This window comes from Strongylocentrotus purpuratus, unplaced genomic scaffold (assembly GCF_000002235.5).
Source record: "Strongylocentrotus purpuratus isolate Spur 01 unplaced genomic scaffold, Spur_5.0 spur5_scaffold_8, whole genome shotgun sequence".
NCBI classification, from domain to species: Eukaryota; Metazoa; Echinodermata; class Echinoidea; order Camarodonta; family Strongylocentrotidae; genus Strongylocentrotus; species Strongylocentrotus purpuratus.
In genome coordinates this window covers 32,103,517-32,131,159 of record NW_022145614.1, presented here as the reverse complement: position 1 = coordinate 32,131,159, position 27,643 = coordinate 32,103,517, and the positions used below count along the sequence as shown (strand labels likewise).

The 27,643-nt window shown below is 36.1% G+C and overlaps 1 protein-coding gene and 1 long non-coding RNA gene across 3 annotated transcripts; both read left to right on the top strand.

Annotated features, from left to right (window-relative positions):
• The first annotated feature begins 461 nt into the window (after positions 1-461).
• LOC115920288 lies at positions 462-5,320 on the top strand. Its single transcript, XR_004062292.1, has 2 exons — positions 462-618; positions 2,225-5,320. It is a non-coding gene; the product is annotated as an uncharacterized LOC115920288 (long non-coding RNA).
• A 6,469-nt stretch (positions 5,321-11,789) lies between these two features.
• LOC579763 (vacuolar protein sorting-associated protein 4B) lies at positions 11,790-27,502 on the top strand. Of its 2 annotated transcripts, XM_011684123.2 has the most exons (11): positions 11,790-11,945; positions 13,919-14,030; positions 14,683-14,824; positions 17,363-17,445; positions 18,107-18,261; positions 18,665-18,780; positions 19,320-19,468; positions 20,038-20,119; positions 22,539-22,758; positions 23,347-23,487; positions 24,807-27,502. In XM_011684123.2, the coding sequence occupies exons 1-11, from the start codon at positions 11,919-11,921 to the stop codon at positions 24,906-24,908; spliced, it is 1,329 nt and encodes a 442-aa protein (XP_011682425.2). In that variant the 5' UTR covers positions 11,790-11,918; the 3' UTR covers positions 24,909-27,502. The 2 variants fall into 2 exon arrangements, with proteins under 2 accessions (XP_011682425.2, XP_011682426.2); XM_011684124.2 differs by lacking the exons at positions 23,347-23,487; positions 24,807-27,502 and adding an exon at positions 23,125-23,245 and having other exon boundaries at positions 11,791-11,945.
• Positions 27,503-27,643: the final 141 nt, after the last annotated feature.

The following is a 27,643-nucleotide window of genomic DNA, read 5'->3' as shown; positions in this document are numbered from 1 at the left end:
CATATCTTATTCAGATTTCTGTTTTTTTTATTTTATTTTTTCTTTCTTTTCTTTTTTCTTGCCGCCAACTTTTTTGTTACCGTTAGCGATAGCGTGTAACATGCATGCGTGCACTTCGTTCGCGCCCATATATGCATGCATGGCGATCGATCAGATCAGAACGAACCGGCCGCCGGCGCGCCGGGCCAGCGCCAGCTATAGCTTGCTAGCTGCTTGCACTCGCACGCGCGCGCCATGCATTAATGTGCATGTTTACGTACGTACATGTACAGTGCAGCATAGAAGTTATCTAGTTAGCACTATGAACATGACAGACAATGAAAAGCGACAAAATATACAGTTCCTCAGGAAACAAAGGAACATCCCTTCACTGCTATTATGTAAAATGTGTAGAACAGGTGAATATGCATGTGACACACCTGTTCTACACATTTTTCATATTAAATAGCAGTGAAGGCTGTCCCTTTGTCTACCTGAGGAACTGTATATTTTGTCCGCTTTCATTGTCTGTCATGTTCATAGTGTAGTCTGATCTATGTACATAATGCATGCAGTACATACCTGCGAAGTTCGTTCGTGAGCTGAGCCTGGGCCTGCCTGTGATTTGAATTGGATTGGGTAAGTCGATTGTCAATTAAAGTCTCTTTTTCGTTAGGTTTATAACAAGAATTTCAATGTAGTGTTTATAGTATTAAGAATTGAGTTTGTTGGTGATCACCACGATGAGATTTAAGTCGGATAGAACTCGAGAATTTATGCTTTAACTCTAGTAAAGTAAGCTAGACCGATTAAATCTGTCTCTGTTTGGGGTAGACCGAAGGCTCCGGCCGTGTGTGTCGCTCTCAGTCATTAACATACGGACATTCTCTTTTTACCCTCTGAGTGGAGAGAGGGTAAAAAGAGAATGTCCGTATGTTAATGACTGAGAGCGACACACACGGCCGGAGCCTTCGGTCTATGTTTGGGGGACCTAGTATTTACAGTACGGTCATTAACGGGAGGGCCGCCCGATTAATGACCGTACTGTAAATACTAGGCCCCCCAAAACAGAGACAGATTTAATCGGTCTAAAACTCTAGTAGAATCTAGTAGACTCTAGACTAGACTAGAGTCTAGTCTAGGACTAGGTCTATTTAATGATCTACAAGATCGAAAATGCCTGTACCTCTCTATGCAAGAGGAATTCATGCTCTCTCCTTCTCTCCTTGGTGGTGCATTATTCCATTGTCCTTGATGAGTTGGAAGAAAACCACCTACGGAATATTGACAATAACCTCCACCATGGTATCCTTGTGATATATTACCGTCCTTCATCTCTCCCTCTCTCTCTTTTCTCTTGTCTGTTCTCTTTCTATCTTTAATCTAAACTCCTCAAAAAAAGTCCTGCAGATCAATTTTGAGCCTTAATATCTTTTTTGCTCCTTTTCTATGATTATTGATTTGATATCAATGGAAGGTTCATTTATCCCCTTTACATTGATACCTCATTTGTAATGGTTATTTTATGCTTGAATGCACAGTACTACTGAATACAGATCAAAGTCAGAAGTGAAAAGTTGCTAAATGAATGGCTATTGTTCACATCGAGTTCTTAACTGGTATGAAAAGCTTTTGTGATTTTTTTCTTGCTTGTTTGTTAGTTTGTTTGTTTACTTTGTTCATTATTCGTACATTTCAATGCTGTATATTCATGTTTGAAGGACAAAAATGTTTCAATAAATTTCAGGTGGTATTTGTTTTTTTGCTTTGGCAAGAAGAGGTGTTTTAATCACCAGCTTATGGTTAGAGCACTACTTGTGTTTTGATTTCATACAGATTATTGCAAGTTGCTAGCTTAGTATCAGTCCATAACGGAATTGGAAACAAATCGCTCCTCACATCATTTCATTTTCAGCCATATCCAACCAATAAAACAAACATAAGCAGAAACAGACCCCCCCCCCCCCCCTGCAGGAATCCCGCAAGCAGCTTTTTATTGCCAATCCTCATATTTTATCATAGTCAAAACGATGGGGAATGTGGGAAAGCCACTATAAAAAGATGCATTTATAGCAGGATTCCTGCTATAAGACAAGTACAGACTTTTGACAAGTTGTTTAAGTCATTATTTTCCAAGTCGACATATTTTCTTTCGTTTCAATATTCAAATTTCGAGAAGTTAAGCGTAGTTAGAAGTATGAAGATTAATTTGCAAGATAACATCTCTGTTTGTATGTATTTTCAGGGAACTCATTGGCATCAGTCCTGGGGGTCCAGTAAAGAGTGGAGGAAAGAAGAAGAAGAAATTGGCCGTGTCTCCAAAGATAATTGCCCTCCTTCGTGGAATCGTAGAGTTCGAATCTGACTGGAAAACAGAGTAGCAGACATCCAGCTCTCATTTTTTATGCTTCTGTCAATTTGTTTTGAGATGTGCTTTATTATGCACGATTTTTATTGTGACGAATACATGGATGAGACAATGTGATGTAAGAAACCTGTAAATTTCTATTATTTGTGCCTCATCTTGAAAGCCTTTTCTCAACATCCCCAACATAATGCAAATAAAATATATATAAGTATTAGTATAGTATAGGATGTATGCATCCAGATGTGAAAGGCTTTGATTTTTGGAAAGAGCCAAGATAGTCCTTGCCAAGGAACAAAGTGAGTTTTTTAGATTTTGTTGGTAATGTAAGAAAACCTCAGCAGGTCCTATTTATAATTTTATACCTATATAATTTGTATATTTGCTCTTTTGAAGGTTGTTTATAGTGTTTTCTTGATGATATATGCTACAGTATGCAAACATTATACCATGTTGGTGTTTACCCTGGTCAACTTTATATACAGGGTGTCCCATGAACAATGCCTGACACACTTCTGATAGCACACAGATCAACTTATTAATACCATTGGTAAGAGCAACATTTCCTTAAGGCCCTGTCACATTAGGCTTGCATGTGACTTGCAAGGAAATTTGTTTTGCTACCCAGGGGTCTGCGATACTGCGATACAACAATATTACATTTTGAAATAGTTGAGAAGAGGATCGGTTGAAAAATACAAATTTTTGAGGTGCTGAGTATGTACTAATTTGTGTTTTCAAAGGTTGGCAGCTATGCTATGTACATCATCTTCATCTTTTATTGGAAACATGTACATATTTTTCATTGAGGCAAGTGGGTATTTTGAGAACAAAAATAGACATTTGTATGCTGTTTAGGAAAATAATGTACATTATGCCATCTTCAATCATGAGAACTGATGGCCATATTAATTTGATATTCTTGGCCCGAACTCACAAAGGAGGCTTAAAGGAGAATAAAAGTTAGACAGTCACATGATTTCAGTGAATGGAGAAGAACAACAAGACTTAACAGTAAAAGTTTGAGCAAATTTGGATAATCCGTTTTCGAGTTATGTATTTTTGAAGTTTTAGAAAATCCTTATTATGGACTTCCTTAAGTTGGCAACTTCGCCAGAATTTGTGATGTCATTGTGCTCAACTCTCCATTGGTTATGTACAGAGAGTTTCACTTTTTTCTAATTTTCATCAAAAATAATATTTCCGCCAGTGTATTTTGTTTTTGTATGACATGGCTACATCAATTCTGCAGTATGTCTGAAAGAATCAATACAATTGCCCTTTTAATATTTTATAAAAATAAAATGTTGTGAAACTCTCTGTACATAACCAATGGAGAGTTGAGCACAATGACATCACAAATTCTAGCGGAATTGCCAACTTAAGGAAGTCCATAATAAGGATTTTTTAAAACTTCAAAAATCCATAACCCAAAAAAGGATTATCCAAATTTGCTCAAACTTTTACTGTTAAGTCTCATTGGTATTCTCCATTCACTGAAATCATGTAAATGTCTGACTTTCATTCTCCTTTAAACTCTGTGGGGGGTTAAATCATGGTCTATGTAGATTTTGTGTATAATTTGCGCTTAATTTAGCGTGTATGCTGAGAAAGGTCCAATATGAAGGCACGCTGTATGGCAAAGGGCGCTCAATTCATGCTTGTTGCTATGATTTTAAACCATAGCTTTAAACCATGGCAAAAAATCATGAATTTCTAGTACTTTGCCAAAAGCGTGCATTTATACTGGATCTTTGTCAGCTAATCATACACAAAATCTGCATAAACCATGGTCTAAACTTAAACTTCCTTTGTGAATTCCGACCATTGAGTGTGTGACCCTCAAATCGAGCAGAATTGCATCAAAATATCATCAGGTTAGATTTAGTGTGCATTTTGTTTACATTTTCTATGTTACAATGGACATGTTTGAAATAGACCCCCCCCCCCCCCCCCGGCACAGTTTTAGCATTGTTATAGCACATCTGAAAGAGCACCTCAAAGTGGTCTTAGGGATCCCGTTAGAATTTGGTTTAGATGGTTGATTGGAAGGCTTCTCTTCTACCCAACCAGAAGAGCGACATGTTATGATCCTTGGACTGTGATTTGTATTTTTCTGCACTTCACACTATTTGCAATATGATATCTGATCATGCCAATCATTTATTTTTTTAGAAATGTGTTAAATTATGTTTTGTATGTGTTTAAATATGCCAATCACATACAAGTCATGTGTTGCAGTAGGTTCTATGCCTCCAGATTTTAAAGGTTTTCATTATTGGTTTGAGCCAAAATAATCTTTGTAAAGGAATGAAGAATGCAGGTGCCCTTTTCTTTAGGCATCTATACAGGGTGAGTCAGAAAAAAAAAGTCCACTTTCAAAAATCTATATAATCTCTAATGTATGTTATTCTTCAAAGACTGTGGTATGTCCTAAAAGAGTATCTTCCTCTTTTATTTGGTATAAATTTTATCAGGTTTATAGCATGAATGTCATGCTTGTCTATACAGGAGGCCCTTTTTTTTTTGAGAGAGAGAGGAAATAAAATTTCACCTGCGCCAGAAGTGGTGGCATGTCGATCATGAATTAGCAATAAATGATATACCTCGGTTAAACATGACTCTTTACGATTTCATATCATGGGGGGGGGGGGGCACCCCGTAGGCTATATAGTTTTTTTGTTACATTTTATATCTTTGTTACTCACTGAAGTTTGCTTTTATTGTTTTCTTGTTGATTAAGCTCCTTGCAGATCAGTATTTACATGTTTGTAATTGGTAATGATAAATGAACCCTTTTAAAACTACAAAATGTTGCAGTTGTTTGTTAGGCCATATAGTTTTTGTTACATTTGATATATTTGCTACTTACTGAAGTTTGCTTTTATTGTTTTACTGTTGATTAAGCTCCTTGCAGATCAGTATTTACATGTTTGTAATTGGTAATGATAAATAAACCCTTGAAAAACTACAAAATGTTGCAGTTGTTTGTTTGACTGACTTGTGTATCTGTAAAATTAAAGCAGGTGCCTGCAGCAGTCACAAGATTTATTTTTTTAGTGTGTGTTTTGATGGTAACTTGTACATACACACTCTAGCATTAAGGTCTTACAGATTTTTCATGAACATGTTTGTAGGATTTCTATAGGATATAATTTAAATAATTTCATGAGAAATTTCATTTATTACACACAAATGTTATAAAACAGATTGGCTGTAAATTATGAATCATGCTATAAAATTACAGAATTTCTCGAGACTTCTGCAAGCACCCTGCCCTTTTTATTATTTTTTCATTCCGTTATAATTTTTCTATTTTTTATTTTTGTTTATTTTTTATTCATTTTTTTTTTTACATGCCGATTTTCTGTTTCAAAACAGATGGACTGTAGATTTTGAAGAGAAATATGTAGTCAAATTAAAGCACTCCTGTAAACCTTGATTCAGGCACTCCTCTGTCTTTATTTTAAAGATAAATTTCATGTATCACAGATGGCTTGTTATTAAAAAGATGAGCTGTAAATTTTGATAGTAGATCTGCTGCAAAATTACAGGAGTTCCTTGTAGTTCGGCAAGTTATCTTTCTGTTTTTTTAAGAATAAATTTCATTTATCATATGCAGATTTGCGGCTAAAAAACAGATGAATTGTAAATTGTGAAAAGAAAAATGTGGCAAAGCTAAAGGATTCCTGTAAACCCTGAATCAGACACTTTTCTGTCTTTTTTTTTTTACAAAAATGAAATGTTATAATCACTTACAGATTGTATGTTATTAAACAGATCAGCTTTAAATTATGGTTACAAATATGGTGTAAAAAAAACTGGAGTTCTCTAGAGTTCTGGAAAAATATATATATAAAAAACAGAAAATTTGTATTTATCACCTCCATATTTGCTGTTAAAAAACTGATGACTTGTGAATTGTGATAACAAAGTTCTGTAAAATTACAGGAGTTCTCGAGACTCTGCTGCAGGCACTTTTCTGTATTTTTATGGAGAATTTTTTTAACAGTGTATTCATATTATAAATGCAATGTTATCAATGTGTTGTGGTTTGTGTGTTGGTGGTTATCTTACCTAACTGCTAAGAAAGCATATGCTTGTTAGCAGGCGCGTACACAGGGGGGGGGGGGTAACCCCCCCCCCCTCCAAACCCCCCCCCCCCTTTGGTATTTTTATGTGTGTAAACCCCCCCCCCCCCAATAACCCCCTAACCCCCCCCCCCCCCTTTGGATTTTGTTTCCCCATGGCTGACCTAAAAAGGTGACCTTACCCCCCCCCCCCCACGGAACTAAATGTCAAATTTTCAATTTCGAGACCCCCCCCCCAAAAAAAAGTGTCCTCTTTACCCCCCCCCCCCCCACCCCCCCCCCCTGCTTATTCAGCGGTCGGCTGAGTCGTTGCGATTTTTTTTTGGGACCCCCCCCCCCCAAAAAAAAAAGTGACCTCTTACCCCCCCCCCCCCCCCCCCCCCCCCCCCCCCCCCCCCGCTTATTCAGCGGCTGGCTGAGTCGTTGCGAAATTTTCGGCCCGATTTATAAATGTTAACCCCCCCCCCCCCCCCTTGAAAAAATCCTGCGTACGCGCCTGCTTGTTAGTAAGCAACCAGAATGTACGTTTCAGATTTATGTGAATGAATTTATTTCAAATTGATACCTTTCAACCCTATTCTTATTGTGTGTGTGTGTTTTTTTTTTTGGGGGGGGGATGTTATTTTTACCGAGGGTGCGTGGAGGTCATGAACCCCCCACCCCCGACGCGAAAGTTTGCTTGGACATCGATACAAATGAATTAAATCAAATTGTCATTTTTCATTGTGTTTAGTTTATGCAAATTGGCTGTCTGTTTTCATATAATATATATGTATTCATTTAAAGTAATAAGGTAAATGATTATGATCGCTAGTATTATTTTTTTTAATCATTTGAATAAGCATTGATGACGATATTGCGATCATAATCTTTCAAATATTAAGGTCAATTCTTTTGTACTTTATTGCCTGGTAAATTGTTTGTACTTCAACTGTATTTCCTTGTTTTCATTATTTATTCATTTTGAAATCGTTTTCGATAAATATATAAACAAGTCATGCAAAGTTGAGCAAAATTTCCTGAAATCTGGCAGTGTTTTAGGGCAACCAGTTTTCGTGTTCTACTTTCGTTATGAAATTCCAGAGCACCTCATGAATAAGTAACTATAATTAATTATGACATCATTGGATAGCAAAATTACAGCTGCCATCCACAATTATTGTGCGATCGCGATTTTAATAACTGATATACACCAGTTTGTGTAGCCTTGATTGAAATTCTGAATAAGTATCCATTTTTGTTCCAGAATATTATTCAAAGAAATGTTATAACAAATTACAAATAAATTGGACATCCTTCAACGTGACAATGTGAAAACTTCAGTCTGAGTTTTACTTTTGAGTTATTATGATAAAAAGTGTAATTTTTACACCATGTATTACAGTACACTTTGCATTGTCTCTGCATCGCTATCTTAAAGCCCCTCTGCACTAGTTTGGCATAGAGGGATTAGACCTCCCTAGTCACTGGCAGGTAGTTATCTCTTCAAATCAGCTCTCAATTTAAATAAGAAACGGGCATCAAGAGAATCGACGGGTACCGCTAAGGCATTGTTGTCTGTATAGAGGGCGAAAGTAGCTATAAGTATAGTGCAGTGGGGCTTTAAGGTTTTGATTCCCAAAGAGGTGATTAGTGGCTTTTATAAAATTATAAAGGAATAGAATGTTCTTAACCAACCTAAATATGAAATACATGCAATGCCTTCGCCAACAGAACGTTTCTTCTCAAAAGAGAGTCTGGGCAAAGCACCCTGTAGCGAGTATCACTATATGCAAGGGGACAAAATGAGGACTGAACGTTCTATGAACATGATAGACATGATGAACATGATCGTCAGATATTTTTTTTTAAGATTGGCACATTAAACTTGTTGAGCGCATTTTGTTGATTAAAATGCAAATGTATTGATACAGTAGATTCGTTAAGAAGGAGCAGACGAGACCAGAAGCCATAAAGATCGGACAACCATTCGTCTGCAAAACAACAAACAAACAAAATACTTGATGAATAAATAAACAAACGAATAAAAAGAAGAAAAAAAACTGTCATGCAGTTTACTTTTATATTGCTGTTAGCTGCGAAAACAAAGCGATATTTTTAAATAACATACTGAGGAGAGTTACACTGTCTTTGGTCTGTATAATACTAATTTTGTTTTACCCTGGGTCTAAGATCACGTTAACATATTTAGCAAAGAAGAGCTTAAACCTCGGACTAAATCAAATTTAGTTGGGGGAGCTTAATACCACCGTCTGGTTTAAATGTAGGTGGAATACGGGCCAAAATCCTCTGATCTCTTTAATGGAAGAGTCGTAGAGATGAGTTTGGCCAAATAGTTTAATTGGACCAACGTCAAGTTATGAGATGGCGCTGTACATGTTGTCACTATGAGTAAGATTGAATATCTGAATGCCGCCACCTGCACGAGTACGGAAATTACGTACCTCCCACTTTTTGCAAAGAGGGGCGGCGGGGATCTAAAGTGTGCGGAAGGCCGCGCATAAAAAAGGGCACTTTCTGAAGAAGACAAAAGGGCAGCTACAAAGGGTTACTTCAAAGCAAAAATATACCCCCTACATTGTAATTAATACATTATCAAGGATGATTTCCTCTCTATCTGGTCTATACTGCTCCAGCACCATACTTTGCAGACGTGTGTCATGAAGATTCATTCAACGAGAGAGCAAATTTTTAATTTAAGAGGTCGTTTTTCAACAGCTTCGATCTTATCATCATTACCAAACCTGATCATTATCTCATAATGAAAGAATGAATGGGACTTTTAATATGTAGAATAACTCGTCCCCGGGAAAGAAACATCCATAACCAAACCATGTTTATCTGGCCTAGAGGGGACCCTAAAACTTACAAGCGCTGCTTTTACCAGGGTCTCCTCGTCTTTATTTTAGTTAACTTTGTTTTTATCATTGCCATAATTTGATTTTTGCATTGTAAATGTGTAATGATCTGATGTTTTGCTCAATATGACATTTGAAAGAAAGACGAATAGATATCTTATCTTGTCTATTAGAAGCGAATATCAGGGAGGCAATGAGAAATCCATTGTTTCGGAGGAGATGAGGGGTGATTAAAAACAAATCTTGTCGTAGCACGTATGGTAATAATGTTTCTTTTTAACATGAATGACATTTGGTAATTGTGTAAATGCAGTTGCCTATGTAGTTTGAAAACTCCTTAATTGTGTAAACCTTTATACAGTCATGTACATGTATTCACGAACAAAGGGCAGTTGAATAGTACATTGGTATTCTACAGGCTTTAAATGATGATAGATTACATGGGTGTGATTCCTCTTTTAGCGAATGGGTAGAATAAATATGTAATGGCTGTAAAGGCTATAAAGGGACGCTATATACTAATATATGATATATTTTAGAAGGCAAAAATGTTGATAGTGTTGAAATACGATAATGGATATATTTATAAAAGGAGCACATGACATGCATTTGGGGCTTGAGTATTGTGCCCCTGTGCCTCCCCCGGCTGCACTGCCTTTAATTGTGGTGGTAGAAATAGGATACCCAGGCGCGTACGCAAGGGGGGGGGGGGGGGTTGGGGGTATAAAAATACCAAGGGGGGGAGTTCAACCCCCAACCCCCCCCCCCCTTTGGTATTTTTATGTGTGTATTTTTTAGGAAAACCCACCTAAACCCCCCCCCCCCTCCCCTCTGTTTTTTTTTTTTTGTTTTTTTTTGTTATAATTATAAAAAATAAAAAAAATAAAATAAATCATGCCCATGGCTGACCTAAAAAAGGTGACCTTACCCCCCCCCCCCCACCCAACGAAGAAAAATGTCAAATTTTCAAATTTCGAGACCAAAACAAAATAAAAAATAGTGTCCTCTCACCCCCCCCCCCCCCCACCCGCTTATTCAGCGGTTGGCTGAGTCGTTGCGAAATTTCGGCCCGATTTCAAAATGTTAACCCCCCCCCCCCCCCCTTGAAAAATCCTGCGTACGCCACTGAGGGTACCTGTTACTACATACAGCTGCCCCGCTTTTGTTGTTTTTTTAATAGTTTTCGGTTTTAAAGCTGAGATATGGCCCTTTAGATGACCACAAAAGAGCTCATCTTGTAAGCTACAATTGATACGGGACACTTTTCAAAGTAACAAGGGGAACTTATCATAATTTAAAGGGGGCTTTATCTTCAGAAGTGAATAGGGACATTTTTTTAAGGGGAAGGGGCACTTATTATGATGGAAAAGCTAGGATGCATATGTCAAAGTAAAAGGGACACTCATACCTTTAAAAAAAAGAGATCACATATCAGAGATAAAAAGGGGGCACCTGTGATGTTTCTATAGTGGCTCTTATCAGAAGTGAAAATGGGCATTTATCTGAAAAGGGAAGCGGCACTTACTGCGAAAGGAAAAGGAGCACGTGTCAGAGTACTAGGACGGCCGGGACTCATAAAAAGTTTAAATGATGGGTACCTATCAAACTTGAATAGGGCACTTATCAGAGGCGAAAGGGGGCACTTAATTAGTAAGGGGAAGCGGCACTTATTATAAAGCTAAGAAAAGGGGGATGTTATTTGAAGTAAAAAGCGGCACTTTTCCTATAAGTAAAAGCTATAGGGGCACTTTAATTAATTCTTCTGCTTCTGTTCATATTTTTATTTTTATTTTTTTGAAAAATGTTTCATTTCTACCTGTTCGGCCTATACTGGAAAAATATGAGAGAACAGCATATATATATTTAATTACCGTTTTAGGCTCTTTCCATTTTTATGTTTATACAATGCGGAAGAGGGTCACATCGATGACTATATTACGGTACCCTATATTCCAGTGTATTTTCCGAACATACGTCATCTATAGTACCGTCTAGCTTGATAAAAATGTACACCTTCTCTGTCCGCAAACAAAAGTAGTGTGGTTTCCAGACCCCATTATACAACATGAATATGAAATTCGAGTATTCGAGACGTTAATTATTTGATCTTTATTTATTTTTTCGAACAGAACTAGCTAACTAGTATTAGTATAGTTTAACAGGTCAATAAAACCTCTGTGCGTACATATCAAAATATCAAATGTGATATAAAGCAAATTATCTCTCATTCATGCAAGTTGCTGATCAATTAATGAATGAAATGAAAAATGAATAATTACTTAAAAATGAAATAACCATCCTGAGACTATATTACGGGCTATATTACTCGTCTCTGAGTCTGATGCCTGCTTCATAATTGTAAATTGAATGATACACGCCTAAAAACTTTTTTTTTAAATAATGAAAAATGGTTTCTTTAGTAGTCAGCTAGGCGGTATGTACTGTACTATGTATGCACCGCGCGCCGCCATATCCGTATACCATTTATACAGTACATGAATACAATACAAGCTACTGATGTGAGCTGAGCCGAAGTAGATCCTATCGAAGTTACTGACTTAACGTTGCTTGTACAGACAGTGTTTGATATCATTTCCTCTTGTAACGACATCTCAAAGAATCAGGATGTCTGGTGGGACGCCTGCGATGACGGTAAGTACGATTTCAAATGTTCAAGCTGTTTTGTTTCATAATTTTTAATGGGGAGAAACAAAATTGCCAACCGGACTGGGATGCAAGATGATTCATTCCGTCACATGCAAGTTATGTGTAAAGTCCATTATCCATGCAGTGCAAGTGGGAATGCAATGAGGAGACCAATGCATAAGCCATGCCATAAGGCTTCTTAAAGTTATGGTCTTGCTCTTGGTGATAATTAGCCTTAAAATTAAAGGCATTATCGTGATATATAGGAAACCACTGTTCGCACAGCACTCAATAGCGCACTAGCGCTTCATTGTCATTGTGGCATGTATATTAATTGGTTTCCTTCTTCCCACGCCCACCCCATACGCAGATACGTATGTTCCTTGTGGCCAAGTTGTGGGCACTCTGTGTGGGGCGCTGCGCCTTTTCTACTATGACGTCACTCGTAAACAATTAAGAAACAAAGCCGATCCGAACATTCTGCTATAACCTCCCTCTTTACCATCCAACCTAGACCGAATTTTCCGTCTCTTTCGTTCGTTAGCCTCTTATTGGGGTAGGGTCGGCTCTCTCTTTAGAGACGGAAACCGTCTATACACATTCCCTTGATAACTCCAGGGCCATTTCAGGTCGTGGCGTTATGCCCCCAAAATCCCCCAAAATGTCATTTCACCTCATGCATTGATTATTTAAAATTAGGAGAAGGTTATACTACATCGGTTCCACTTACCAACTTGACTGAAATAATCCGTTTAATGGTCCCTTTTAATGAAATTATGGGTCAAAATCGACATCCATGTTGAAAATCTTGCAAGCCGTGTTAAACTCTCCCTGCGCACGGAGTCATCTAAATCAATCTCATCCCTTCTAGTCTACGCCGAAGGCAAAACGATTATGGAGGAAAAACTGTGCGCCATCTACACGTTCGTAATGGCGTTATAGGTTTCTGATCGAGCGCTGGTTTCCCTACTCCCAAATGAATGTTCATATTGCCAATTTGATAGATAGTTTCCAAATAATTATTGAAGATAACTTTACCTATATTAACATTCTAATGGACCATTATTTTGGCAAAAACCATGAAAATTCACATTTTGTTGTAAGGTTATAGAAATCTGATTATAAACTCTTCATCTCGATTATTGTATGTTTTGATATTTTTAAAAGCATATGACTGAGGATGTTTACTTAAATAGTCCATTGACCTTATTCTCGTTCCATTTTTTGTTGGCATTACAGCAGAATACGACAGACTCTGAGGTATTTTTATATTCATTGACACTACGCATTTTCGAGGCCGTGCGCGTCGGGTGGAGATTTTGTCCCACATCGTATCATTGTGTGAATTTGCGTGCGTTTGATAGCATGCCATTTTGTATACAGGAGCTGTAGGTAGATCCTAGTCAATATGATATTATTATTAATATATCACCCAGCCTTAATAGGCACCCATACCCCTGCCTGTGTAAAGAGGCAGGTAAACAAAACCTAAAATGCATCCAAAATCACCCCTCTCCCCACCCAACGAACATTGTACAGTAGCTTCACAGTTCGCTAGTGGACTCTTCTCACTTCTCATAATTTGAATAAAAAGCACTTTGAAATTGGTCGAGAAATAAAATCATGAAATGTGAGATTTTGCTCATAGTGGAAAGGGCTGTTATTGGTTGAGACCCACTGAGATTTTTGCTCCCAGCTTGTGAAGTTCTACATGTAGCCCTATAGAGTAATGAAGTGCTAAAATTTTATTGACTTGCTGTCAAGGTTACTGGTTCTAAACAGAGTCTATGCATGAGGTTCTGGGCGAAATCATTCAAAATTATCTAATAAATGTTTTTTCTTTTTACAACCCATATTGAAATGTGACTAACTTTTTTTATTTCCAATATAATGCTGTATAAATTTACTTCCTGTAGGACATATGGTTACTATGTTTTTGTTTCTTAATTGATTTGGTTTACTATGTTGTCTCATTGCAGAAAGCCATCGATCTTGTGACTAAAGCAACAGATGAAGACAAAAAGGGGGAATATGCTGAAGCACAGAAGCTCTATGAGCATGGAGTCCAGTACTTTCTCCACTCTCTCAAATGTAAGGGCTGTTAAGCATTCTCATAACAGGCACCATGAACGTCCCTGGACAGTGTGTGCGCTCTATAAGTTTACACTATTATTATGATTATTTATAGTATTGGTAGAGATCTTACAACATGAAATGACTTAAAATGGTCTTGTGAAAATAACAAACAATATAATATTGAAATCAATATTGACATCAGTATTGAAAAGAGATTGGGATTAATATACAACTCTAATCCAGTGCCCCTCCCCCTGCAACCCTTACCATGCCATTTAGATGATGGACAAGATGCCCCTCCCCTTCCTATACTGAATATATTATAGCTAAAGTACATCACTATGGCATTGGCTCAGATTCAGCCCCCCCCCCCCCCCTTCCACCTCCTCAACTCCAAAGTCCTTGGCCCGTTGCATAAAACTTACCATTGATGGCAACTACCAGGGTAACAGGGCTCATCAACAGCCAATCAAAATCAAGGTTTCCATGGTAGTTACCATTAATGTCAGAGTTACCATCAATGGTAAGTTTTATGCAACTGGGCCCAGAAACACCACTGATGTCATTCTGAATTTTCAAATTTTAGAGCAATATTGAAGTGATGGAAATCAACAGTGGATGCATAAACTTCAAAGTATTGAAGCTTCTTTTTTTATATATGTCTCAGATGAAGCCAATGGAGAGAGAGCTAAAGAGAGCATCAGAGTTAAATGTACAACCTATTTAGAGAGAGCGGAACAATTGAAGGAGTACCTCCTCAAGAAAGATAAGAAAAAGGTCAAAGAAGGCCCATCAGGAGGACCCAAAGGGTAAGCATAGTCCCATTCACACATCAAATAACTTATCAGCACGTTAAATACACTATAATTAATTTCCTTGTGTGTGAATGTTGAATAAGTAGGCCTACATGTACTTAGTCCCATTCACACATCAAATAACTTATCAGCACGTTAAATACACTATATCTAATTTCCATGTATGTGAATGTTGAATAGGTACATATATGATAGTCTCATTCACACATCAAATAACTTATCAGCACATTTAATGTATTTACACTATCATTAATGTCCTTGTGTGTGAATGTTGAATAAGTATGTGTAATTTAGTCCCATTCACACATCAAATAACTTATCAGCATGTTAAATACACTGTAATTAATTTCCTTGTGTCTTAATGTTGAATAAGTACATGTATAATAAAAACATATAGTGAGAGTGAGGTTTGAGCATTGTGATGTATTATGCAGGTCTCAACACTCAAATCTTACTCTGGACCCCCAAAATGTCAAAATTATCATGAAAACCGGTACGTGGAAGGGGGAAACAAAAGCATAACTTGCTTGTCAGGATTAAACAAATAAATGAAATATGGAGTTTTCGTGTTAAATGTATTCTGGTGTAAATCCCTTAGAATTTCCAAAAGTCTGTAAAGTAGTACTCTGTATTATGTATTTGCATGAGCCATAACTGGAAAAACATGCTCTCAAGCCTCTCATTTAAACACATTTATTGAGTACAAGGAAGAAGATGAAAGGAAATACATTACAAGAGCACCAAACATCAATTATTTTGTTAAATGAATCAAGTGCCTATTATTGATCATTATAATATTGTTGTTATTGCTGAACTGTAATCCACACATTTGTGTACAATTCGGAAACGGGCTTTCCACATGAAATGTACTGATAATTAGTTTGACCAATGGTAATTTATTCATTCATATACTTATCTTATTTATGTATTTATGAATTTATACTTTTTCATTTATATTTGTTCATTTATTTTTTGATTAATTTATTTAATCACTCATTCATCCACCTTTTCATCATTAATTTTTTTTTGTTAATGTATATTATTACTGATTCATGTATGTGTTAGATGTATGTAGTTATTTAGGTATCTATACATCCATTTATTTAATTCATTCAAAATTGTACATGTACACTGTATACATACAGGGTAGCATTGTCAGTTATGAAGCCAATTATCACAGTTTCTTAGGCCTACATGTACTTATGCTATCGAATGAATACAATAGTGAAATTTATAAGCAGTCCACTAACAGTTAATAATAATAATAATAGAGTATATTTATATAGCGCATAATAAATTGTAAATTTCTCTATGCGCTTTACAGTTTTGTACAATCATAACCAATTTGAATATATAAACAACATTAAAACAACAATAAATAACAAAATAGATAAGCAAATGACAAAAAATATTCATGAGAAAGTAAACCAATTAATGCACCTATAATTACACCTACAAAGTTAATTGACATTACATATAACAAATTCAACAAATTCAACAAACAGACAGACACTCATCATGTGGAATCAGCCTCCCAACCAGAAACAGACAAAGCAGCTCTAGGAGGAGAGCCTTGAAAACAAATAGGTTTTCAGGGCTCTTCCAGTTATGACAACGTAGAATAAAAACACAGTTACATATCTTCAAAATTTATATATTATTCTCTTGGGCTTGTTAGTTGTTACAATCAGTAAATCATTATGACTTTGTCAAGGGAAACATTCACACATTTGAATGAATCATTTCCCCTCTTCTTGACAGTGTGCATTCATTATACTGCTAATAGATTCAGTATATACAAGCATGATTTATTTCATAACAGGATTTAGATATCAGAAAAACTGTTACATGTACTTTACATTGTGTATGTTGACATGTACCGTATTGTCTGGATAAAATAGACACAGTTCCACTGGGCTATTCAAATTTTGTCCTTTCTTTTTTAAAGGGTTAAATAGTAAAGGCTGTACATTTACAAATAGATGACTTAGATTACATGCACAGAACCTTGTCAGTCACTGTGCATAACAGTGTCTGCACAGTGAAACTAGGCTGACAGCATACTGCATAAGCTTTGTACTTTAGCCTATTTGACACAGCCAAAGACCAACAGAGTGAGACTCTGCTCAACCCTTAAAGAATTATAATAATGTGTCAAATTAGAGTCTGTGCCTGCAGACTAACAATGACCTGTTGTTCTATAGAACTTTAAGGGCAGTTTTGAAAAGATAGTCAGAAGGTGTACATCAGTCCGTTGGTTATGACGAGAAGCCAGATGTCAGCACTATATGCATTTGTGTGTGTGTGGGGGAGGGGGGATCATTTGTGATATGTAAACAAAATAAATGGGGTTCTAGGTCTACAAACTCTTGGTAAACATTTTAATTTTTTTTAATATTAATTTTGAATTGTCATATTCCTTGTGACTCCTGTTAATGATTGTTCTACACCTGTTTATCTATCAGCATCTGGTATTGAGTACATCATTCCATGTTTTTAGTGCATATTTTATAATTTATATTTCATCCTTAGGAAAAGCAGCAATGGCAAAGAGAGTGATAGTGAAGAGGAGGGTGAGAATGCAGAACTCAAAAAGATGGAAAAGCAGCTGGAAGGTATGTCGTATATTTGTTTTTGCCCATACATGTCCCTCCCCACCCAGGTGTAGTGGTAATGCTTGGGTAATAGCAATAGTGGGGCCTCAGAAAGAGCAGTATGACTACTGATGAGGCTGCCAGCCGCTGCCCTTATTGGTTAGACCATGTAATTGTACTACGTGTATATTAGTTATAATGATAGCCACGTCTACAATGCTCATATCAGCAGTGAGGGTTGTTGCACTTACGTATTATTACCCTGGTTATAGCGGAGCCACCAAATTACCTACCGCTCATGCATTATGGGGTTCCCATTTGCACCTGGGTGGAGAGTGGCAAATGTAGATTAATGTCTTGCCAAAGGTCATTATAAGTACAAGGCTTGGATTTGAACCCTATACCTTGTGATATACAGTCCAGTGAATTATCCACTAGACTGCAACACCTGTGTTATTACTTTGATTTCCATTTATTTCCGCTGTTAGCATTAGCAGTAATAGTCAGATGTATCTACTTCTAAAAAGTACTTGTACAAACTGAAATGTAGATAATTTTAATTGAATAAAATGTTTTTTAAAAAGCAGAAATATTTGTTATACATTTGTTCACTATCCTCATATATATATATACAGTAAAAATGCAATAAAGTTTTGTTTTTGTTTTTGTGTGTGTATATCAGGTGCCATAGTGGAGAATCCTAATGTGAAATGGTCCGATGTAGCTGGTCTGGAAGTAGCCAAGGAAGCGCTTAAAGAAGCCGTCATCTTGCCTATCAAGTTTCCTCATCTCTTCACTGGCAATCGTACACCTTGGAGAGGAATCCTGCTATTTGGGGTAGGATTGTCATCAAAAACTTGCTGTATAAGCGGTTATTTTCACGGAGGATTTATTTTCGCTAATTTCACGAATCACTCATTGATTGCAATTTTAACCTCACGCAAAAATATTTTCATTTATTTCTCTCGAAATAATTTTTATATTATGATGATTGTGATACTCTCTTATGATTTCATAATCCATGGAAACAGAATTTATTAATTATTGAAAAGTATACAATGGGTAGTGGTTGTGGCTTTACACAAATTTAAAAACTCACAAATTTGTTCTTGAAAGCTTTACTTCGAAAATATCTTTATGCGGAAGTATTAGCATAAACAGTAAAATTCTATCATATAATTGCATCTCTCTCACTATTATCATATCATTACATTCTCTCTTTCTCTCTCTCTCTCTCTAGCCCCCTGGTACAGGCAAGTCCTTCCTAGCTAAAGCTGTGGCTACGGAAGCCAAATCCACCTTCTTGTCCGTCTCTTCCTCAGATCTCATGTCAAAATGGCTCGGTGAGAGTGAAAAGTAAGTCATTGTTTTACTCTCTTATCCAACAACAAGATCAGTTTAACAACTTTTACACATTAAGACATTGCTTTAATAGAGCTACCTGCCTTTTTACATTCCACTCTTTTACAATCTGTGTTGGAATTCAATTTACAATGATTTCTCTGCCATGTTGTTTGTTTTTGGGGTAAGCTGATTGTTTGTTTAATGGATCATGTCATTTGCTCACTGTCTTTGAAGTTCTAAAATATGCCTATTGTTTTTCAATATTTTGTTATGATTTAGATCATTTGAATCAAGTGACACATTGCTCCCCAGGTAGTGGAGAATGTGCACATATTGTTAGCTAGCTAGCAAGCATGTGTGTCTGATGACACTGTCATGGGTAAAAAAACATCTTTTAGAATCATTCTGTATAATATATTGTCATCTTTCAATTTCTCTTTTAATTTTATTTAATCTTCTAACAACATATAATTTGTTCTCAAATGAAACTAAAATCAATTTTAACTTGCATTAACACGTAAGTCTGATGTAAATACTCTGTCCCCTGCCAGAATGGTCAAGTCATTGTTTGCTGTAGCTCGGGGGAATAAACCAGCCATCATATTCATTGATGAAGTAGACTCCCTCTGTGGTTCAAGAAGTGACAATGAAAGCGAGTCCGCTAGGCGAGTCAAGACAGAGTTCCTAGTACAGATGCAAGGTAAGACTTATTCCAACTGAAACAGATATTGTCAAGGTTGCTTCCATGGAAGAAATGTTATGCCCAGTCTAGCAATGAAACCAGTTACATAATTTAAATCAGTAGTTTTTACTCTTATTAGAATATTAATCTTGATAATTGCTTTTGAAATGTTAATGGCGTAGGTCTATAAGGTATTGAGAGGGCTATTCAGAGCTGCCAACCATTCTGTTTTTCCCGGAATTATTCAGTTTTTTCATCCAAATTACGTTGTTGTTTTTTTCTCACAAAATACTTTTTTTTTTACTGCTTTCTTTCTTCACCATATGTTTCCATGAAATATTCAGTCTTCCCTTCCCTCTTATGCCATCCACTTCCAGATCCCACACTCATTTCACAGGTTCATCATCTTCCCTTCTCAACACATGACCCATCCATCTCAATACACTTCTCTTTACCACTTCCACCACAGTTTCTTCCAGATACAACCTTTTCATAAGCTCCCTCGTGTTCTTTTAAATCAATTATTTTTATGTTTATGTTTATTTATATATTTCTTTGTTTGTTGATTTGCTTGTTTTTGTTGACAGGCGTTGGAGTAGACAATTCTCAGGTCCTGGTTTTAGGAGCTACCAATATCCCTTGGCAACTAGATGCTGCTATCAGGAGAAGGTGTGTATGCATGCAATCCTGCTACAGTCTGTCAAACCTGCTTTAGTGACCACCTGTCTACTTTTTTGTTTCCCTTGAAAACGGTTTCTCATTGAAAAATGCACTAAAGGAACCTTTCTACAAAGACCAAAGACCACTTTTTGTGTTTCCGTTGAAGATGGTTTGTCATTGAAAAATGTACTGAAGGAACCTGTCTACAAAGACCACTTTTTGTATTTCCTTTGGGAGGTCGCTATAGACAGGTTTGACTGTATTTACTTATTATTTAGTCCCATATGCACATATATATGTTTGTTTTTGACAGTGCCATGAAATGCTGAGTGAAAAATTTCAGTTTCATTTGAATCCTGGGGTTCAACCAACCCAGGATAGTTTAGGATTGACTATGATCATTAATTCAAATATATAAGACACCTAAATAAGAACGTATTACAAATATTCAACATAAGTTTTAAGGGATTGAGGAAATATAGGCTCAAACAATGTATGAAAGAAGGTAAGTCTTGGAGACTGAAGAGTGCCATGTATAGTTTCATCATCAACATAAAGCAATATATAACGGAATCCTGGTAGGCTATATAACCACTTAATATTACTTATTTATCCTTCCACTACAAAACTAAGAAATTGTAAATCTGAAACTTGTTATTTTTTGAAGCCCTTTCGGAATTGTGACAGGCAAAGAACCAGTTTGTGGCGGTCCATTTTTATTACATATAAATAATATTTAATCATGACTGCTCTTATCTTCCCTTTTTTTTTAAATGCATGTATGAAATAACTTTCCATTTAAAACAATGAAGTTGGATTGGATAAAACTGCCTCAAAGAAAGCTGATGTGTATCTTTCTATTCCTGTTGGAATACATGTAGCTCTTCATTTTTACTCTAGATATTTATTTATTTATTTATTTATTTCTGATATTTATACAGGGTGGCACATATCACCAATTTGGTGGTCTTCCATGAGGCCCTGTTTGGTAATAATACAAACAAATAACAGCATCAAAACAAAATAGATAAATACACAAGCATATAAAAAGGTAAAATACAAATTAATTGGTATCCCCTTGAAATAACTGATCATTCAAGAATCATCCTTGATCATTTACAAGAAATAGGTGAATGGAATTTTCAAATTAAATACAATTTTTAAAAACATTCATTTAATAATCTGATAAAGCTTAACGCACGGGATACCAAAATTGTTATATGCATATTTACATTCAATTGCTCTTTAAAGATACTATGTCCCTTTTGCAGCCAACATCAAATTCTGTAGAACTTTGCAGGAATTATGAATATGTCATGAATGTTCTATCTGTGAAATGAAAACGTTAGTAGTGTACTAATATTCAAATTATGCAAGGAAACCTGTTTACTTGCTAGACTTCACTGTCAGACATTATTGAGTGACTTACTGGCTTTTTTCTTCTTTGGTAATAACATACATAAAATGAGCTGTAAAGGGTTCATGAGCATTTGTCTACATCAATAACCCACTTCTTGTAATGGACAAAAATAAACAGATTTAATCTTTGCGCAGCATAAAACGTACGACCATTCGGTACAATGGTCTGAAAATCAGACTATTACTTACTGGCTCTATAGCTCTCAAGTCGATTCAACAACTAATAGTAGTTATTTTCCCACTTAAAGACTTTTTCAAGCCCCCTTTTTTAGGGAAGTTCTAAATTAGTATTATCTTTCAAATGCCGTTGGAATTTAACCTTTTCATTTTTTGGGCCTGCAAATGGGACATAGTTCCTTTAAGGTTTGTTCAGACATGCCACGGTTGACTGCCACAAAAACCTACCCTGGTTTTATGTGTAAATGATTGACAAGTTCTTACAACAAAGGACTTGCGCGTATTCACTGAGTTCCATGTTATAAAATACAGGAATGTGAAACATATTACACTTTACATCTTCATTTTGAGAAAAAACATGCAGGTCTGCCGCGTCATATCAGAACAAGCTTTAAGTAATCTTGAACAAATATCTTTTTATTCTTTTTTTAATATAATAGTGGGCCCTTGTGTACCGCTCATGTGTGGCACATTTGACACTCTTGGTGCTCCATTGTTATTACTCTGGCTTTAGTACAGCTGCTATTACAGTGCTCAAGTATTTCAAGGAATTACTTGCTACCACGTACCCTCACCTGGGTTGAGAGTGTCTCACTAAAGTGGTGTGGCAATGATTTGAATCCCATACCTTGTGATCCATAGTCCAGTGACTTATCCACTAGACCACAGCACCTCTATATGTGCGCATCATATTGTTACCATGTGGTGTGGCAATGATTTGAACCCCATACCTTGTGGTCCATAGTCCAGTGGCTTATCCACTAGACCACAGCACCTCTATATGTGCGCATCATATTATTACCATGATTATTCTGTGATGTTATGTTTTTAGGTTTGAAAAGAGGATATACATATCCCTACCAGAAGCCCAAGCTAGAACCACGATGTTCAAGCTTCACATCGGCAAGACCAAGACAACCGTTACAGATCATGAATACAGAGACCTTGGTGAGAGGGCGAAGGGATACTCAGGAGCAGATATTAGCATCGTTGTACGAGACGCTCTCATGATGCCAGTTAGGAAAGTCCAGAGTGCCACACATTTCAGAACGGTTAGTTTATAGCTGGTAACAAGCTTTCACATAATCCCTTGTTCTTCTCACCAGGATCCCTCTCCAAATTCAATATCAGCGTCTGGTTTTGTTTATTGATTTTTAGTTTTTTTTTAAAGATATATAAATTAGCCTCCACTGATAACAAATATAAACGTACATGAGTTAAAGGAAACAAGATTCTATGGTGGTAGTTGTTTTCTTCATTCTTAATAGGACTCTACACATGAAAAAATACCCCTCTCTCCTAATGTTCTCTACTTCTTTCTTCACACTCTTTAACTGTTTACCTATAGAATGCCAGGTTAAAGGTGTTTTGAGGTTTATGTTATACATTCTAGCTATATACAAATAATTTTTTATTAGGTATCTGGTCCTTCTCCTGAAAACCCTACTGTGGTACACTTTAACCTTGAAGGATGATTTGTGTTTGCTCCTAGGTATCGGGTCCTTCTCCTGAAGACCCTACTGTGGTACACTTTAACCTTGAAGGATGATTTGTGTGTGTTCCTAGGTATCTGGTCCTTCTCCTGAAGACCCTACTGTGGTACACTTTAACCTTGAAGGATGATTTGTGTTTGATCCTAGGTATCTGGTCCTTCTCCTGAAGACCCTACTGTGACTGTACATGATCTTTTGGAGCCTTGTTCTCCTGGATCCCAAGGAGCTATGGAAACTACATGGATGGAAATTGATGGAAAGAAACTCTTAGAACCACCCATCACATATGTGAGTCAAACAATTTGTTGATTTTTTCCCATTTATTAAGCCCTTTCTCTTCTCCCCAGGAAGAAAGCTCTTGCTAATTAATCAAACTCAAGTCAATTTGAAATGGCATATTTTTAATAAGATTGTGAAGAGTTTCATCAGGATTGTTGTAATAATGATTTGAAAGTTCTTGTAATGGAAAATTGGCGGCTCACTTCAGTCTGCCAATTGGCATCTAAGGAAGACGTCTGAACTCTATGACAGCAAAACTGTCACAGGTAAATTTGTTTCCTTTTGGATGTGGTACAAGAACTTTCAAACCATATTTTTAATAGATTTCAAGAGGACCAATACCCCCTTAAATTGTGTTGTACTACTACGACTTAAAATTAATTCAAACACCCCCCCCCCCCTACCTTGCCTTTCAATTGTTTAACAATAAAAAGAGTATAATGTAATATTGATTTATATGGCCATCATAGAAAGTAACTCAGAGTTAACTTCTTTCACCCTGCTCCTCTCCAGTTTAGGGGCAATCCATCTTGTAATTAGTATGGAAGCAGAAAAATAAGAGAAACAGAATGGTGAAAGCTTGAAATAAATTTGACCAATAGCAAGAAAGTTATAAGTCTATGCGAATCTCAAATTGGCAGTTTGGTCCATGGATTGTGACGTAGTCATGGATAACTCGTCTCATGTGTACAAAAGTATAATTAATTTCTATTTTTCTCCTAAGTGCCTTCTCCCTTGGGGCACTACTCAAAGTATGTTATGGGTAGCAGATTATTATAAGAGCTCCCTGAGTCATACATTTTTTTTAAATTGAAATTGTAGTCATTTGGTGTATCGGAACAAATTGGAAAGTAGTCCACCACTATATGGCAGAGACGTTACCAATTCAGCCAATTCAAAGAACCCACACCTATATTGATTTTCAACTTCCAAGAATTTAGAAATTTCTCAATTTTTGTCTGATTTCATTCAAACTTTCACCAGGCTGCTTTTCTCATTTTTCTCCTTTTTTCTAGCGTACTTTGCTATCAAGGTTGGATTTCCCTTGAAACGATCACATCTTTGTCAACCAATACAGGGCTTAAATTAATCCAAGGCCATGGCCGTGGATGCCCCTTTGATTGGCCTCAATGCCCCTCTCATTGGCCTCAGAGATTTTTTGTGCCCTTTCCAATTCTTCCTATTTGTGCTGTAATATAGGAATGTGCCCTACAGAAAAGTGGCCTTGCCCTAAAAATATTGAAATTTAAGGCCTGCAATATGTTATATATATTATTCCTCTCTTGACCCCTTCCATCCATTGCTCCTTGTTTTGTTTCTAATTACAGAAAGACCTAATCAAAGCTATTGAGAACACCAAGCCATCTGTCAATGATGCAGACTTGTTAAAACAGGTCAAATTCACTGAAGACTTTGGCCAGGAGGGCTAGAGCCTGGTTCTGGATGAATCATTGGATTCTTTCTTTAGTGAATCCAAGTGGATGGTGATGGACTGTATCAACAAAGTTGGACTATATTCCTTGAATCTCTCATGGTGACAAATTTTTTGAATCAGTAGTCACAAGGCATAGGAATTACATATATACCTATATATATTAAAGGTCGTGTACAGTTTTGGTATAAAGCCCTCTAAAAAAAATTCCCCCCTCTTTTTTTAATTTTACATGATATGTTGGAGGATACTAGCAATACTAAGCTGCTGTGAGTTTGTTTTGTCCTCAAGTGATATATTAAACAAATGAGAAGTAAAAAATAATTCAGATTCCATCCTGGGGTGTGAATTATAACAATAGTATCCTGCACTACACATGTAAAACCTATGAAGACTGTGTGAATACACTACAGTCTCTATGTGCGTGCTGTCTCTAAGTGAAAGAGCCATCTGGGTGGAAGGGTCCTGGTACAGGGTAAGTGTATAGCCATTATCTAGCCTTCCTAGCAGACTACTTTTCACTAGATATCATGGATTGAATACCAAATGATCTCCTACATGTATGTTTTGATACAAGGAAAACAATTTGAGATTATATCTAATATGATTCTTTCCAATTTCCTTTATGCTACCAAAGCTGTACATGAGCTTAAAATGATATCAATAAATGGAAAATGTGAGTTACACGTTGTACTCATACTCGCCATTATAGATCTCTCCAAAATGAAAACTGATATCATTATCTGTATGGGTCATGGTAAGTCGCTGTTTACTCCACGCCAAATACTTAATACATGTACTAATACTTTTATCATTGTTCAACGCATGATATCCACCTCCCACTTGACCAAGCGGCATTGATATCACTATGAGTATGATATCATTCTTAAAACCTGAAGATTCCTAAGGTCCCCCATGTCAGTTAAACCTCAAGAAAGTAGCCAGAAAGGAGCCACCTGTAACTAAAGGTATGCTTACACACAAGTTTGCATACCAAACATTTTGAAAAATTGTATTTCATTGTTTTAAGCCCTGGCCCGCTGAGAGCCCTTTTTTTTTTAAGGGAGGGATCTTGGTGAGAAATTGAAACTTAATTATGTTTCCTAAGATTTGTCAAAAATCATTTTGATCATGAAAGAAGTAAACCTTGGGATGTTTACTGATGATTCAATCGGATATACAAAAAAAAAAAAAAAAAAAATTGTATGATATTAAATGAAATTGTATATCCCTACATCTTTGTATATGTAAATAATATATAATATTGTAGATAGCCATTTACGTGTCTAAGAAGAAATATGTTTGTCTTATATTGTTATTACAGACTGTAGATATATATGTTATGTTATAGTGTATGCCTTTTGTAGGTCCGATGCTCTTTGTACTTCAATGAATTTATGCATTTATTCTTGATGCTGTGCTGTTCATACCCTTACCGGCCACAGTTATACAATGAATGTTTCTCATCATTACATGTAGATTTGGTAATGAGTTTAATATTGGGTATGTATCATGGTTATACATCCTTGTAACATGAATACCAAGTGATTTGAAAACTCGACAAAATGGTATCTTGGTGTACTCATCAACAGATGATGTTCAATTTTTTTTAATTCCTTGTACCTGGTTAAACGTCTTCTTTAAGAAGCCTTCATGAGACAAATGCAGATAAAGCATATTATGTATCTGTAGATGTTAGGGGTATATTGAATAGTGCGGATAATAGTGGTGTGACTCGTTAAGTACAAGCTCTCAAAGACAGATTTGAAAGCTAAATATGGTTACAAATTTCAGAAAATGTTAAAAGTAAACAATAACCATTTCAGATCCTGCAATAATCAGTCTTTATTTTTAACAAGACTTGGATGTATGTAAGCAGCCAGTGTTTTTCCCTTCTTTTTGTGTTAACTTGCTGTCTTCTTCATGAGTCATTAATATTTTTGTATAAGTGCATTATTTATGTGAAAAAAATCTTGCTCTAGATGAATAAATACATGGGGTAAAAAATATGAATTTTTGAAACTGTGAAGAAGTGTTCATATAATGATGAATTATTTGGAGAGCAGATACATGTAGTATCAAAAAAAAAACTAGCTATTTACATTTGTGTGGACTGCGAATTCTATGCTACATTACATCTGTATGTTACTATTAACAGGATAACATTCACAGTAATTTAGGTTGTTAAGCCTGTAGATAGTTTCCTTGAAAGAATATTTACCGTAAAATTCAAATGACTATCAATTATCACAGTTTCTCCACATTTTTTCTATGCTTGGTTTAAAGAGAGCATTAATTTTGTATCTGTTATTCACGAGGATTCTGAAAACAAACTCACTTCAAGATTTGAATGAATTATTTTATTTCATTTCTGAATCTCAAAGGTGAAGAAAAGTAATTATAAAGAATCAGATTTAGAGCTTTCATGTCTTATTTAGTACTGTTTGAAACATTTTTGTGAATTTACATTCATGAAAATTGGCATGACAAGAAAACTTTTTTATTTCCTATATTGTTGTTAATGTTTATGTACAAAATTGTCTTTTACTCAATAATGATGCATAATAAATGAGACTAATTATCATTACTGTACTTCCGTCATTGATAATTGCTTTTTTTTATCGGTCATGTAAAGATGATCAAATCTCAATATTGCTCTGAAGTATGCCCACGAGGTAAAGTATGACGGCTTCCTTCTAACCACTGCCGCAGCTCTTACATATATGAAATGGA